This window comes from Batrachochytrium dendrobatidis (assembly GCF_000203795.2).
Source record: "Batrachochytrium dendrobatidis JAM81 unplaced genomic scaffold BATDEscaffold_1, whole genome shotgun sequence".
NCBI classification, from domain to species: domain Eukaryota; kingdom Fungi; phylum Chytridiomycota; class Chytridiomycetes; order Rhizophydiales; genus Batrachochytrium; species Batrachochytrium dendrobatidis.
Window position 1 is genome coordinate 2563253 of NW_006281099.1, and position 15141 is coordinate 2578393.

Genomic DNA, 15141 nt, shown 5'->3' on the forward strand with positions numbered 1-15141 from the left:
GACCGAATCATTTGAATTGGCCCTTAAACTATCGATTTTGGATAAAGTAAACCCTTTGCTTGGCATGAAACCCAATACATTTTCAAGTATCTATCCCTACTAGATTCAAATGATATTTTATTTGATTGTCTGGTCAACTTTTAGTGAGAATCGCCAATATGGTAAACTAATTTTGCCATTATTAAACAAAAAAGGTATTATTCAGTGCTTTTTATACACTACTCGTGTCAGACAAAGCATCTTGGTTAGATGAAACGTCTTTTGTTGGCAGCTCATTTGAATCTAAAGAGTCATGCTTTTCGGATGCAGTGTCATTGTTGCCTACAGTTTCTTCATGCTGTTGTAGTGTCATATTCTCATTTGTGCCAGCATCAGATCTTTGCTCTTCAGTCAAATTTTCAACCGAACTTGTTTGAAATTGTGAGCGCGAGCCATTATCATAATGCATGGGTGAAAAACTGGCATCACTTGTATTACTGCAGATCGAGTTGCTGCGACGACGAAGACGCGAAACAGGGGAGCTCGGTGGAGATGGCGAGTTGAAAGTGTGACTAGACTGCTCAGCTGAATGATTGAAATCAAATGCATATGCAGATGTTTTCTTTGCGTTAAAATGACCACATTGCATACATTTGAATCCTAATACAGTCATCAATCGAAATGCAGTGTTGTAGAATCTATTATTTTAAAAAGATGGTGTGATATAGCAAAACTGATAGAATACAGTGCAACTTACTCGATACTAAATATTCATTCGGGAGTACAAGACCGTTGTGTGTAAAGCATTTCTCGCAAATAAGAGCATATTTATGTTGAGGACCATCGGATTCTCCAATAATTGCTTCCAGCAACGAGTCAAACCAATTTACAGAAGCAGGCAAAGCAGCCATTTGCTCTAAAATAAGTGGCAAGATTAGTTTTCAAATATATCATCAGCAAAACTAAACATAAACACGGCTGATCTGGAAAATTGACAAAGTCAGCCGTGAATATACACATCACAGTATGAAACGAATGCATACGTTGTTGGTGTACAACATGTGAAGGGGTAAGCTGATCGTTGTTGCGTATATGCTGCTGGTGCAATAGCTGCTGTCTTTGAAGTGGCGTGTGTTGTGCATTATCCATTTGCTGAAAGCCCGGATGGTTAGAGAGCATTTGGCGAGAATGAGGTCCATTTTCAGATACACTAGGAGATGCTCTACGTTGGGGACTCATTTGGGTGTGAGGGCGTTGTCCATGTGATTCTTGTGTTTTTTCAGATCGACTGTCTGCAGATTGAGGTTGACGATTAGCTTGAGGATGATGACGCGATCCTAGTTAGTAGATAGGTATAAGCCATACTAGTGTCCATAATGCTTAGTTTAAACACAAAAATAGCAAGACTCACCAGAAGAAGTCTGATCATGTCCACTGGGATTTTCGGATCCTTTGCGTTGCTTTCCACCTTTAGACTAGCACGATCATGATCAAATACAGTGCAAGGAATCAACGTCAGTCAGTATAAACCACATGCATAGAATGCGCCAATTAGCATCATCAATTTTGATTACCTTTGGGTTATCATAGCGCTCAATGAGGCCTTTTGTAAGGTAGAATGAGGTCTTGAGTTTCAATTCAGTAATCTTGTCATTTTGCTTGGTACGAAGCTCATCCAGACGAATCTCTAAAATGCGTATATTAGACAACTCACAGTAACCAACATTTGGGCTGTAGAAAATGTCTTGAAACCACAATGTAAATCCCACCTTCGACGTTTCTGCACCGGAGATACCATGCTATAATTCCTGCACGAACAAGATAGATTCTAGTCATAATTTAAATAGGACATGCAAAGTAAAGTTGGTTAGAATCCGTATATGCTGCTCTGGTAGAGGAGTAGTTGCTACTGCACAATAGCTGGATTGAATGCCACTCTACAGGCACTTGCTATGCAAGAATATCAAGCTTTTGAATACTCAAGTTTCACATGGGTTTGCCATAATCCACCCTACAAGGCTCAAGACTCGCCACATCCGCATGGCTTCAACTCTACTATGAACCATTGAAGCAAGAGCCATTCATACTACTTACATGATTGGCACTACCACCACGGGAAGCGATTTAATGAGGAATTGCTTCCATGGTTCACCATCTGACATGCGGTAATACATGGCATATACAGCAAGCACAATGATATACGCAGGAAGGGTATAGAAAAACCATGCATAGAGCAGTCTACGCTCTCTTAAACCAAACTCTGCTAATCGCATCTCACTACGTCTGATTTTGTCATCCAATTCCAAGAGAATCTTTTCATAGTTGGTATCCTCCTAGAGTTCAAGTAGTCAAATCAGTCGAATGGTCTACAAACAGAAACAACTGCCTAATCATGACAGATGTGAGGATCCGTCTGTATCAATATTCCAGGTTGTGACTCTCCAATTGAATCTATTCAATGGCTACCTTTTTGGAGAGCCAGCCAAATAGCCCAGCCATGTATAAGGTCGTTATTAATAATGGGAAAGTCGGCAATTTATTGCTTTGCTCACGTTGAGCAGCATCAAGCTTGAGTTTAGCGCCAGATGCTCCCTTAAAACTAGACTTTAAACCATGCTAGCCAAGACTGCGATTGAGATTGTTGCTAGTGGCTTCAACTCATTTCTTTTCTGGTATATTCAACGAGTGATGATCGAGCATCGAATCAATCTCTCCTTTAAGCAACCGAAAGGAGTGTTCAATAGCATCCATGATTCTTTGCTTGAACTCGTTACCATCTGCTATGGTTTGCTTGATAGTTTCCACTGGACAATCTGCAACGTATCGATGCTCTTGAGTAGGCGATAAAGGCCTTTTCCAGTCGCCAGATTCACTGCACTCGGAATCAGGACACACCATATATTGCTTCCCATATACACAATCGTCTATTGTTGCTGAGCGACATGCATGAACATCTTCCCCGCCATTATTTTCAACCAGCGGTACATCAGCAGGTGGGATGGCCATGGTTGTGTCTTGATCATCCAAGACTGAAGCGTCCGCCTGATTCATGAGTCTGTCCCAATTTACAGACATAGTCGAGGTGAATCTTTTGGCATACGTTGACAATGGTGCCATGGATGTGACTTGATTTGTATCTCCAGAACCAGAACAGTTGTATCTGCTTTGATGGCTGGCATGTTCATTAATGGATGAGTCTTGGATTGATCTTACAGATGAATTGCTTCAAGAAATGGCGTATACAACAATATTAAAAGGATTAGGTTAGATCTTGCACTAATGATATATTATTTGGCTGTGTATATGAATGCGACTCCCAGCAACCTCACCTGGAAATGGATGCATTGCAGGTTGAGCCTGTGCTTTTTATTTCGCCATGTTCGGACACTTGAATCTGTGCCATGAATTTTTTGGCTGCCTCGTTAATTTGATCATTAGTGGCATCATCGAGAATATCAGTGGAGGATACATCTGTATGAGTATCCTGAGTATCATTAGATGAATCCAGTATCGGCTGATTCAATGCTAGTGTATTTTCACATTGCTGAGTAATATGGCCTTGAATCCTTTTATTCCGTTTGCGAGATTTACAGGATGATTTTCTGGATCTTGGTTTAGGCTGATGGAAAGATGCTGCCGAGAGGGAAATAATGTCCCGTGATTCTCCTATAGACTTTTGAACAGAACTGCCAATGATCATACTGGCTGGAGATCGCTTGATGTGTAGTGATTTTGTAATCGAATGAATTATACTTTCAGATACCGACCGGTCTTGTTTGGATGAGTAAATAGCAGAATTCATAGTACTGCCCTTCAAATTACTGTTTATTACTTCAGATGGTCCCATGGATCTCCACGACACGGCGTTATTATAACAGGATTCAGATCTCTAATGTACTTGCCATTAACAACAGAATAGAATGCATATTGAGTTTATTTCATCACAAACCATCAAATTGAATGGTGATATACCTTGAGAAGCTGCTGCTCTCTAACTCCTGTTGTCCAGTTCATTTTACTACCCACAAAATCGATTCAATTAAGGATGTGAGACACTTGCTCAAGGTTCGACTGCTGATTCGCACATTACTTTCCACTGCCTTGGTTTTTGGCCAAATTTAAATAAAATTTGGCCATCTTGTATATTGCCCATAATTTAATAGACTCGTCAAAATTCAAGTTTTGATTTCCGCCCAAATATTGGCAAAAATCAATCCCACATAATGGCACAGGCAGTATTGGAGTCCTCAACAGCACATCGTCTTGAGCCTCTTCTTCTTCTTGCAAAGACTGCAAAGTCGGCTGCTTGTGCAAAATTGATTCAGGATGCCATTTCTTCTCCTGGTGTATTTGTCTTTGGAGAGTTGCTAGACATGTCAAACATCAAAGATGTAAGATTTGATCGGTTTCATAGCGTAAATCTGCTCAAATGCTATCCTTTAAGCATATCCATCTCTATCTACTTGTATCAGACAACTATATATATAAATAGTAAGACATCAAGCGAGTTTCTCATTGGCTCAAGGTTGCAATATGAAATGGCTTTTGACCCTAGCAATAGATGAAGAGTTGGTTGCACATCAAATTACAGCCATATTCACGCAAGATGAATTACTCTTGCAGTGATTTTGCTTCGGAATAGACAATGTTTAAATATTCATTGCGTTTCTACTACTGATTGACCTTGCTATATATTACTTTCATTATATAGTACAAACTATGGTTTTGAATCTGCTCTTTCTCCTCATTTGATGTAACCATACATTGTACAATCATCAAATTCATTGCAATCCGAATACTGGATTTGACTGCTCTGATGTTGTATCCTAAACTCACAGATATGTTCGCGTTCAAGGACAAAGGTTGCAGCTGTTGTTTCCATGCTAATCAACCAATACTGTAATGCTTGATTTGGAAGAAGCGAGAGTTGGAGATCATAGTGGTGTGGGATTTACTAAAACTGCCATATAAATGCTGCTTTGACATTTGTCGAGTTTTTATTTAGTATTCCATTCCATGTGAATACGGCTATACATTTACATTCATTTTTGATAAATCTGTCATTTTATTGGATTATATATTAACATTTCATTGGTTTATCTAATTGGGAATCTCCTAATCATGCTTTTAGTTGGCCAACAACGATCAGTATAAGCAGTACTATATGCTTTTAAATATCTTTGCTTATGGTACAGTTCAAGATTATAAAAGTAAGAATTCATATTTAGACTGCTGGTCTGTTTCCGACTCAAGCGAGTCAAGAGTTTCCAAGTTGAAAATTAACCACTGTATTCAATAGACGATCAGGCCAATCTACCAGAACTCACTCCTCAACAGTTCAAAAAACTACAGCATCTTACTATTGCCACATTATCCAGCCAAAGTAGAGTACGTGCACCATTACTGCAATCAAGCCATCCAAACTTTCATGGTTGTTATTTGGTCCACTGATACCTGCTATAAAAATGGTTTAACATCTAGAATCTCAAATATGATCAACTTCTTGTCGCTCTTGGAATGTCCAATGTACGTGAGCTTGAGGATCTCATTATTGATGCCATTTATCAAAATGTCATTAGTGGAAAGCTGGATCAAAAGAAAAGTATTTTGTCAGTAGAATACTCTATGGGACGAGATGTCAAACCTGAACAAACTGCTCTAGTATTGAAAACGCTTCAACAATGGTATGTCTGGCTCATATCATTTCCTCTCATTAACCTAGGATACTAGGAAATTATCGATAGCTTGAAATAGCTTTGGCTTATACTGTTTTCATCTTTTATAATACTTGCTAGGCTTCAAACTTCCAAAGAAATATTGTCGCATACAGATCGGACTATTCAGAATATTAAAGACGTTACAGTCGCGCGTGAGACTGATCATCACAACTATGCTCAAGCGTTGGAAGAAGCAAAAACTCGCGTTTCTAAATTGGCATCTAGCAATTCTGGCCGTCATCGTTCTGTAGAAAGTGGCAGTTCAATTATAATGGGTGATGATCGGATCGATGGGGCTCGTTTTCACGGCAAACGGTGGGTAATTGAGTTGATGTATATAGACACGCGAGTTACTTTCAATCTAACATATGCCGAATGTTTAGTAAAGGCGCAGATTCTTCCAATAGGAGATAGTTGGAGTGAGAAATGTCTTTGAAATCTCTAGCGCAATAAAGGAGATTTTGACGACATGATTGCCAGATTATCAGATTCGAACTTGATTAAAAGGTGTCATGCTTGAAAATGGATTAGTTTCTATCAAGCCATATGAGTATTTATTCATGGGACATGTATAAATGGAGACAAGATCAAAGGGTAAAGATTGGACAAATAAAATAAGATTGCCATATTGACACTATCTAGCTATATAACAAAACCGAAGAGTTCAATCTATTCAATACCCATGGAATCTAGCAAGTTGGATAGCTGCGACTGCACGTTCCGGATTTGATCAGCAACCTCTCGACGTTGCGAATCTGCTAACTGCTGATTAAGAAGTGTACCCGACACTGCAGCATCAAAGTCAACCACAGTCCCATCGTCCAGCTTCATCACCAAAAGTGGGTTTTGATTTGCAGGGTCAAAATCATCTTCCAAATTAACTACTTTTTTTTTGGAACCCGCTTTGGATTTTGTGGTAACTTTTGCTTTCTTTTTCCACAAGGTACGATGTTGTGATGATGTTGGCTCAAAAGATTTGGCGAGTTCATTTGATGTGAGTGACATGCTGCTTCTCAAAGTGATGCGCCGTGCAGAAGAAATGGAGTTCCGCCAGTTGGTGTCATTCAGTTCGCTATGTGATGCATTGTATTGATCTATAACGGGAGATCCATTTACTGACATGAGTTGCTCGCCCGCCTTTACTCGACGCAGTCGCGTTGAGGGGGTTTGCGGAAGCATTCGACTGATTGATGGTGTAGCAGGAACCTTGGTGTGTGAAGATGCAGTAGAAATGGATGCCTTTGCAGGGCGACCCAGTTTTTTCCTAGGTCGTTCAGTCTCACTTTCAGTTTCATCCATCTGATAATTGGAGGTGCTTGATTTTTGTAAACGGGATGCCGATCTTGCATCCGGGCTAGTGGCTGTAGACTCTAATGAATTCAAGCCAGCAAAATCTGTACCATTTGGCAATGCTGATTTTGTTTTAGATGCATTATTTGCAGCTTTAGCCGACGACTTTACTAGTTTGTCAAGATCTGGCACAATTGCATTCGTATCAACATTGCCAGCTTTCTTGTGTCTAGTCGGTAGTTTCCGAGCTACAGTCTTTGATCTCAATTCTCGAGCGCTAGGTTTAACCCATCCCAACATTGACAAGATTAGAGTATGCAAGTGAACGGAATCAAGAGTTAGTATTTTGCAAAACTACTTGTAGTTTGAAATCATTGATGAATTCTTACGCTTTTTTGATGGGTGAGTTTGATTCTGATTCAGCAGACTCTTTGGTATTTGTAATAGCAGCATCTTTCTCACTCTGATCTACTGAGAAAGCAGCTTGATCAAGACTTTCCCGAAGCGATATGTGCTTTTCAATTACAACGGATATTCTAGGCTTGAAGGGCTTGGGTTCCGTTTTCTCAGTCGACACTTGATTGTCAAGCCGAGTCAGACTGATGTATCGCTCCACTTTACCATCGTACTTTGTTAGAAACTCTCGCAATGTAACCGTCTTTCGCAATACATCTGGGAATTGGTTGATATGCTGATTAAGTTCTTTATTTAGTTCTTCCAATGCTTCCCTTGTTTGCTCTTCAAATTCTGATAATGCCTGTGTTGCTATCAGTAATTGAGTTGAACAATACATTAGTAAACATGATGAGAAATGAAGATACAAGAACAGAGTGCTCTTGTATGAATTTGATGTCATAAGACGGTTTACTGGCAAAGCATAGGTTGAGTATGCGAATGCAGATACACTAGTGAGTGGATTAGAGAGTTTTTGACATGACTTTAACAAGAGTAGAATGACTCTCACCAGCAGCTGCAATGATCTCTGATGAGGTTTGAGGTTGTTGTCTTTCTGGTTTCAGTTGTGGATCTTGTGGAAATCCACACTGGGGTTGCTCTGCAATATGCAACATTGTGATAACACGATTATGTCCAGTTGGAGAAAACTAATCGACAATCTGAGATTTTCATTCAAGTTGTATTTATGTGAAATAAAACGCTTCTATATTCATGCAGCGATCATCTCTTGTTTTGGAATGAACAAGATTTAAGCATTCGTTGCACTCTACTTGACATTCTTCATACAATCCAAACTGTAGTTTTGAACTGAGATTGTCCTGTCATTGCAGTCCAGATATTGGTTTCGACTGTTTTGTCAAACTCTTATTGCGTTTTAAACTCGGATACGTTTGCGCTCTAATTCAAGAGAACAAGTTCAAGAATACAATTACGCATGCCAATCATCATGAGAAAAACTAGTCAAAGAATTGAAAAGCAATATTCGATACATTTGGGTGAATCAGTTCACAAGACTGATGGTTTATTATGCATTTTGACATCCTTGTGTTCAATATGTGTGAATGCAGCTGTAAGCCCAACATTGGATCCACTAGTAAAACGTCTTTGAACATGCTATTCAAGATGATCTTGAAAGTTTCTTTTCTATCGAGTCGAGTTGGCTCACTTAACTTTTCACAGATTTCATTCCGTGAATCTTGGCTGCTGGTCGTTTACTTCGTCCATCGTTTCTTTTTGGTGCAGGTGCTGGATCCTCCAGGGGCTGTTGGGTTGTATACATGTCCAAATCAGTGCATGCATGAGTACCAGTGCTGTATGTCAGTAGATCCAAACAAGCCCCAGTTTACCAGGGACGACACTCGGAAATAAACATGCTCAACAAAAGTAAGGCTTACCCAGAGCAGACTAACAAAGAAGAGATAGACAACATTGACCAAATTTCTAAAGAACCCATAGAGCTGGCTGGCAAAGGTTTAAATGAAAGTCTACTAGTTAGCACAATTTTTCAATTCGATTGTAACTGTAGATTACAAACTACTTACAATAGTATTGGCTGGCTCTTTACAATAGCTCCCTCTATCATTAATTAGCATAGTTTCAGGCAAGAATATCAGTAAGTATCAGTGCAAAAACTACAATCGTAACCAGGTGATATCCTGTTATATTATTTGACTACAATACTTTTATTAATAAATGGCATGCTGAATACAAGTAAAAGCACAATGCTATCTGTCAAAGTTAAAATTGATGTTAAAGCTGAGATTCAAATAACTCGAGCTAAATAATCATGAATTAAAGTAGAGTCGGGTCGTATACACCATAAATATGGAGTTTAAATAGACTGGAGCTGTATTGCCAAGTAGTTTGATTATTCCTGAACGTATACCTAAAATATCACGTACTCCGCTCCGCGTACATTGAATCTATCACTCCAGAAAACTTGTTGCCAATCTAATCTCAAAAGTAGTGCGAGTAGCATCAGACTTTACTAAGATATGGAGAATTTTAAATCCAAATACACTTCAAAGTGTGCCGAGCTATCTATCCAACCTCTGACAACAGTTCTCGACACACTGGCACGTAGAAAGACCCAGATAGATGAGGGAAACTCGGATACACTCCCACTAATCCATGGACCCAACAGTGAATTTGAAATAACCACCACACTAAGTCCAAAACGACAGAAATCCCATCTAGTTGAAACATTAAACTTGTCAGGACAGTCTATTCCTCTCAAGGCAGGCTCAGCTCTTGCATCTGCGCTTTCTGATGATTGTTTTTTCACTCGGCTAGTTCTCGCTGATGCGTTTCTTGGCGACGATGGTATGTCATTGCATGTAAAATATGTGTGTAGGTCGTATGCTGGCTGGACTAATCAGAACTACAAGGCATATAGCCGAGTCCGGTTTGACACAAGGTTTCGTAACTAACTATTGGTATACTAATATGGTGCACACTACATTTTTCCAACTTAGGATGCATTCTTGTTGCGAGTGCACTCAAATCCAATACCACTGTGACCTATTTGGACTTGAGAGGAAATAGTATACGAGCAGATGGTGCCATTGCACTTGGACAAATGCTCAAAGTCAATTCTACTTTAAAAAGGTAATATTTTGAATTTTCAGTCAAGCATAATCCAAACTTTAAGGAATATCAGCAGGTATTGTGACTAACGTGTGTATTGGGTCGGATTTTAGTTTGAATTTAGAATGGAATTGTGTTGGGATTTGGGAAGCTGGTGTGAAGAGTATTGCTGATGCATTGACTTTGAATCAATCGTTGGAGGAGCTCGATTTAAGGAATAATAAAATTGGACCACAGGCTTCGCAGCATGTTGCACTTTCACTCAAGCACAACACTCGACTTCGTCGTCTAGGTAAACATGCCACGCATTAGTGTATCTTTAATCTATTCTGCTGTTGAAATCTAATAAAATGTACATGATAGACTATAGATGGAACAATGCTGGCTTAATTGGAGGCAGAGCATTTCTAGATCTTTTGAAATGGAACACGACTTTAACCGATCTTAATCTCACTGGAAATGAAATTCCCGAAGACACTCATCGGGGTATTGTCTCTGCTCTTGAGCGCAATAATGATCGATACAAGCACGACTTGTATACCAAAGCTCACACACAGGGCTTGACCACAACGCTGCAAACACTCACACAATCCCATCACGATGCTCTTTCACAACTCACATCCAAACTGGTAGAAACTGATCAGAATGCGCAATCCATGTCAAAGAAACTGTCTTTGGCAAGTGCAGAGATATCTGAAAGTCAGGAAGCGTATGCCATTCTTGAAGCTAAACTATCACGAGTAATGCAAGAAAAAACAGAATTTGAGAATCGTGTCATACAGGAACGAACGCAATCGCAAAAACAGGTGACAGAATTACAACAGGAGCTTGTGACTGAGCGCGAGGTAATTTACAGTATCTACCATTAAAAACGGCTCAAACTGCGTTGGCTTGTTTTAAAGACAATAGTGACCAACTCTATATAACCCAATATTGCTATATCTTGTTTTAGAAACGCATGCGAGCAGAAGATACATATCAAACTCTTTCATCAGGAACTACTACTCGTGTCCTCAAACTTGAATCGTCTCTTAAACAAGCCGAGCTTGATGTAGAAGTACTTAAAAGAGACAAGGCAATTCTGCTCGAAGATGTTGCTGCTGCAAAAGAAAAAGAGAGATCGATTGCAAGTTTATGGGAAGGTGAGTATACATTTCTAAATATTTTAATGCATGCAAATGGCATTGCAAACCTATTAGAATGTAACATCTTGGGTAGAGAAATTGCAGAGATACGAAGCAACAAGCCATGGCAAGTTGATGAAGTTGCAAAACTTAAAAGAAGAAGAAATGGCCGAGCGTTGCAAAAAGCACGACGAACGTTGTCGACAACTTGAGACCGAATGCAGCAAGGCTCAAGAGGTACAGTTGAACAACACTGATGCTGATTTGTTTTTCACAGAGCCATAACTGTATAGTGATCACGCTTATTATTTGATAGGAGGTCGACTTGATGAGAAACAAACTTAATAACGAAAAACGGCATTGGGCTGAATTGTTATCTCAAACAGAAGCACGCATTCATAAAGAAGAGGTAAAGATCAATGGATGGTTTTGAGATTAGATTAACTCGTGTATTGAAACTAGCCACGTGTGATTTGATTGTGTTGAAATAGGAAGCAAGGCGCAACGATATTGAGCTGCAGTACCAAAACATGCACCGACAGCGAGATGCACTTCAAACTGAACTGTCATCAGCTCAGGCCATGCATGCTCAAATTCAAAAGGAGCATGATGCAGCCATCAAACGCTTACATGACCAGCGCATGAATCAGTCTCAAGAATTGTCTGATCTGCAAGCCCGTGATGCACATCATATGGCTGATATCACACAGCTTCGTGTAAGATTAGAAGAAGCACGAAAAGAAGCAAAAGAAGCCCACGAGCAATTGATTCAATTCCAAAGCGAACTAAATCGAATTCGTGAAGCATCTGAGCGGGAGAAGAAAGACGTGGTTGAGAGGGAAAAGCGCGAACGAAAACAAGAGCATGAAACAATCCTAAAACAGATTTCTGCACGAGATTCAGTTATTTCCCGTTTAAAGGAAGAGCTTAGACGCCGTGACGATGAAATGGAAGCAAGAGATGAAGAAAATATCATAAGGGTAGGATCTATATACTATTCAGTTTTTGTAAAGGTGGTTTACGCTTAAAGATTCTAACTATGTCGGCCATGTATCGTGCATATTGCAAATAGATGAAGGAGTTACAGCTGAATATCAATACACTGTTGACGCAAAGAACCCGAAAGCATAATCGAACAAAGTCGACGGATTTTGAATTAAGCGTCACATAGTAAATAATGGACAGTGTTGTGTTGACCATAGCAGCGTAGCCAAGATGGGTAATGAATTTAAAAGCCTCCACTTACTATCGTATTCACGTAAAACACTAGACAAGGGTGTTGATGCATAATAAACAGCTGGTCTCGACAAAATTTACTAAACAGTATTGTTTTTTGAGCTTCTTGACAAGTTTGATGTTTCTTTTGGCGATTGGCATGGAAACAACAGCTGCATTCCTGAGATTGCAATTTTTGGTTTCTTGTATTAGAGCGCAAACATGTGTGTGTTTAAAATACATGATTTTGAAAGTAATTGAACCCGATATCTGGTTTAAGCTTGGCGACTGTATAATATATGGTCATACCACATAACGAGAAAGAGATGGTTTAATTGTATTACACGATAAGCCTTGTGTCTATTGAAAAAGTAGTCAAATCTTAATACAAGTACTACATTTTACACAAATAGAGTTGTAGATAATTTTTCAATTTATTTCGAGTCCCAAATAAATGGATTGAATAAAAATGTATAAATAGAAAAGCTAAACCAATGCCCAAGTCACAAGATTAGTAGAAAGGGAATAAAGATCATTGAACTGTAATTGGAATGACTATATACTAGCGTAGAATATGCATGAGGCTCGAGGCATGATCTGTTTTGTTTTTCGGCTTGTTGAAAACAGACCAGAATCTTAGTGTCTCATCCCCTGCACCAGTCACAATATTTTGTCCATCTGGCGACATGGCAAGCTGTAAAACACGATATAGATGACCCGTCAATGTCGCTACTTGTGACATTTCAGAGTATTTCCAGACCACAATCTGATTCTGAGAGTAGCCATGAGTGCTTACAAGCTCATTAGAGCTTTTTGACCATGCAATATTGCAGACTTGAGACCCAGTATCAACATACATGATCGAATTGGGAGAATCGGAAAGAGTATCCCAATGCCGAATACATTTGTCAGCCGTTCCGCCCCCAGATGTAAGAAGACCGTGCTAAATACCCATAATAGTCATGATGAAACATAGTTCAAATTGCAAGTCAACAACAGCAATGCACCAAGTGAATAGGATACATGAAAGCACTGTAGATTTACCTCGTGCGGACACCAAGAAATTGCTTTTATAGCTGCCGTATGTTCTTTGTACCGCAACAACGGTTCATCCATTCGCACATCCCAAACATTCAACATATTGTCGTTGCCTCCAGATGCGAGTGTTTTGGAATTGGCGTTCCATTTGAGACCACACACTTCTTGTCGGTGACCTTCGTGCCGTTTTACCAAAGCTGTAGCTATTCGCATATCATAGTGATGAATAAATCTATCACGGCTTCCTGAGGTGAGAATCTCGTTGTTCCAAGCCAATGAACCTGGGAATGATTTAATTCATAGCAAATCAGTTATGCTCATATACATTTACTAGCTGGATTTGACATCCATCCTGATAGAATGCATCCCATCACACATTCAGCAAGTTCTTACCAACTCTGGCCTGGTGATCAGAAAATTGTCTCACCCTTCTACCCATTTCCACATCCCAGAGCTGTACAAGCCCTCTGTTTGTGCCCACAGCAACATGCGTTCCCTAAATGGACCGTGTTAGATATAACCAAGCTTGTCACAATACTACACAGTAACAAGTATTTCAAAGTCATTATGATCCTTACTCTTTGAATAAAATTAACAGACGTGATAGAGTCATGAGGTGCCAAGTCACACAGCTTTGTAACCTATTATCATGGTCGATGTAATGGTGTAGAAAACAAAATAAGCTTAGATTCCCTTCAAATCAGGATACATGAGAAATAGTGTACCTTGCTAGTAGATGCATTCCAAAGATACACACACGAGTCCAGTCCAACACCAAGCATATTTTTTGTCGACCAGTCTACCAAGTTTAAATAAAAATCATCCTTGAGTTCTGGTGCATCCAAAACCTTGTATGGTGTTTTGGAAATGTGTCGAAACGTTTTTCTAGAGGTCTGTAGTGCACGATGACTCATTTCAGATAGTCCAGTTGCCGATCGAATAATTTTACTAGGCGATTCAAAAATTCGCCTTTTGGTTGGGGTCATTGTGGTGTAGCCCAAAATACTCGATGGACGAGTAGGTGATAGTAGTCTAGATGGTGACAGTCGTGTAGGGGAAAGCATTTCGTTTTTAAGAATATCCTGATATATTTTATGAGCAACGTCTAGTTACATTTGCAATGAATGGTCAGACTATGCAATTTTCAATTATAGCCGCAGTAAAACGTTGAATTGATACAAGATCCAAGAGTAGTATTTACCTGTTTGGTTCGTGTCAGATGTGACGATGTTAGATTTTGGAGTTGTTTTTATTGGAGTCAGATGCACAGTGCTATGATATTGATATACATCATTGATCTCTGAGCCAGCATTTGCCGAAATGAATCTATATTCATTTGATGAGCAGATATATGTTAGTTTTGGAATGCACATACATTTCCAACTAACCAGTAGTGTTACAATGCACTCAAAGTCTATTGGTTCTAGAACAACCAGATACTGGAGTATATTCAATATCATGGTGGCCATTCAAAGCTAAGATGAGTTACAAGGGATGTAAAACTTGATTACCTATCGCTAATCTCTCGTTGATGTTGACGCCGAGATAAGCTTCCAACAGTGGAACGTCCTGAATGAACAGGAACTTTATGCACAGAACTAAATGGAAGCTCAGATAGTTCAGTAGGAACTGGAACGGCTTCGAGTTCGTTACTCAGAGAGGAGATTGAGGATGGTTCACTATCTACTGAGCCATCTCTAGTTTGGTCGAGTTGAGCAGGTTTAAATTGTAGTCTG

At 39.5% G+C, this 15141-nt stretch overlaps 6 protein-coding genes across 6 annotated transcripts in view; 1 reads left to right on the forward strand and 5 right to left on the reverse strand.

Annotated features, from left to right (window-relative positions):
• BATDEDRAFT_34144 (uncharacterized protein) overlaps positions 1-2478 on the reverse strand; it is a gene marked incomplete at both ends in the record, with an annotated part of 2835 nt that extends 357 nt beyond the window's left edge. The window contains 8 exons of the mRNA XM_006675700.1: positions 223-639; positions 737-895; positions 1023-1316; positions 1391-1454; positions 1554-1666; positions 1749-1807; positions 2074-2312; positions 2446-2478. Coding sequence (XP_006675763.1) covers positions 223-639; positions 737-895; positions 1023-1316; positions 1391-1454; positions 1554-1666; positions 1749-1807; positions 2074-2312; positions 2446-2478 — 1378 coding nt within the window. The remainder of the gene's footprint in view (positions 1-222; positions 640-736; positions 896-1022; positions 1317-1390; positions 1455-1553; positions 1667-1748; positions 1808-2073; positions 2313-2445) is intronic.
• A 159-nt stretch (positions 2479-2637) lies between these two features.
• BATDEDRAFT_21999 (uncharacterized protein) lies at positions 2638-3993 on the reverse strand (the record flags this gene model as incomplete). Its single annotated transcript, XM_006675375.1, has 3 exons — positions 2638-3202; positions 3309-3868; positions 3952-3993. 3 exons carry the CDS (start codon positions 3991-3993, stop codon positions 2638-2640), a joined length of 1167 nt encoding a protein of 388 aa, XP_006675438.1.
• A 203-nt stretch (positions 3994-4196) lies between these two features.
• Positions 4197-6332, forward strand: BATDEDRAFT_34145 (uncharacterized protein). The gene is made up of 6 exons (XM_006675701.1): positions 4197-4370; positions 5111-5189; positions 5279-5367; positions 5461-5663; positions 5775-6011; positions 6080-6332. The coding sequence occupies exons 1-6, from the start codon at positions 4203-4205 to the stop codon at positions 6108-6110; spliced, it is 807 nt and encodes a 268-aa protein (XP_006675764.1). The 5' UTR covers positions 4197-4202; the 3' UTR covers positions 6111-6332.
• Positions 6333-6365: 33 nt separating this feature from the next.
• Positions 6366-8056, reverse strand: BATDEDRAFT_84916 (uncharacterized protein; the record flags this gene model as incomplete). The annotated part of the gene is made up of 3 exons (XM_006676302.1): positions 6366-7263; positions 7376-7751; positions 7951-8056. The coding sequence occupies 3 exons, from the start codon at positions 8054-8056 to the stop codon at positions 6366-6368; spliced, it is 1380 nt and encodes a 459-aa protein (XP_006676365.1).
• A 551-nt stretch (positions 8057-8607) lies between these two features.
• On the reverse strand, positions 8608-9024 carry BATDEDRAFT_85386 (uncharacterized protein; the record flags this gene model as incomplete). Its single annotated transcript, XM_006676303.1, has 2 exons — positions 8608-8752; positions 8984-9024. The coding sequence occupies 2 exons, from the start codon at positions 9022-9024 to the stop codon at positions 8608-8610; spliced, it is 186 nt and encodes a 61-aa protein (XP_006676366.1).
• Positions 9025-12929: 3905 nt separating this feature from the next.
• On the reverse strand, positions 12930-14319 carry BATDEDRAFT_8254 (uncharacterized protein; the record flags this gene model as incomplete). Its single annotated transcript, XM_006674917.1, has 5 exons — positions 12930-13310; positions 13412-13686; positions 13799-13901; positions 13984-14046; positions 14131-14319. 5 exons carry the CDS (start codon positions 14317-14319, stop codon positions 12930-12932), a joined length of 1011 nt encoding a protein of 336 aa, XP_006674980.1.
• Positions 14320-15141: the final 822 nt, after the last annotated feature.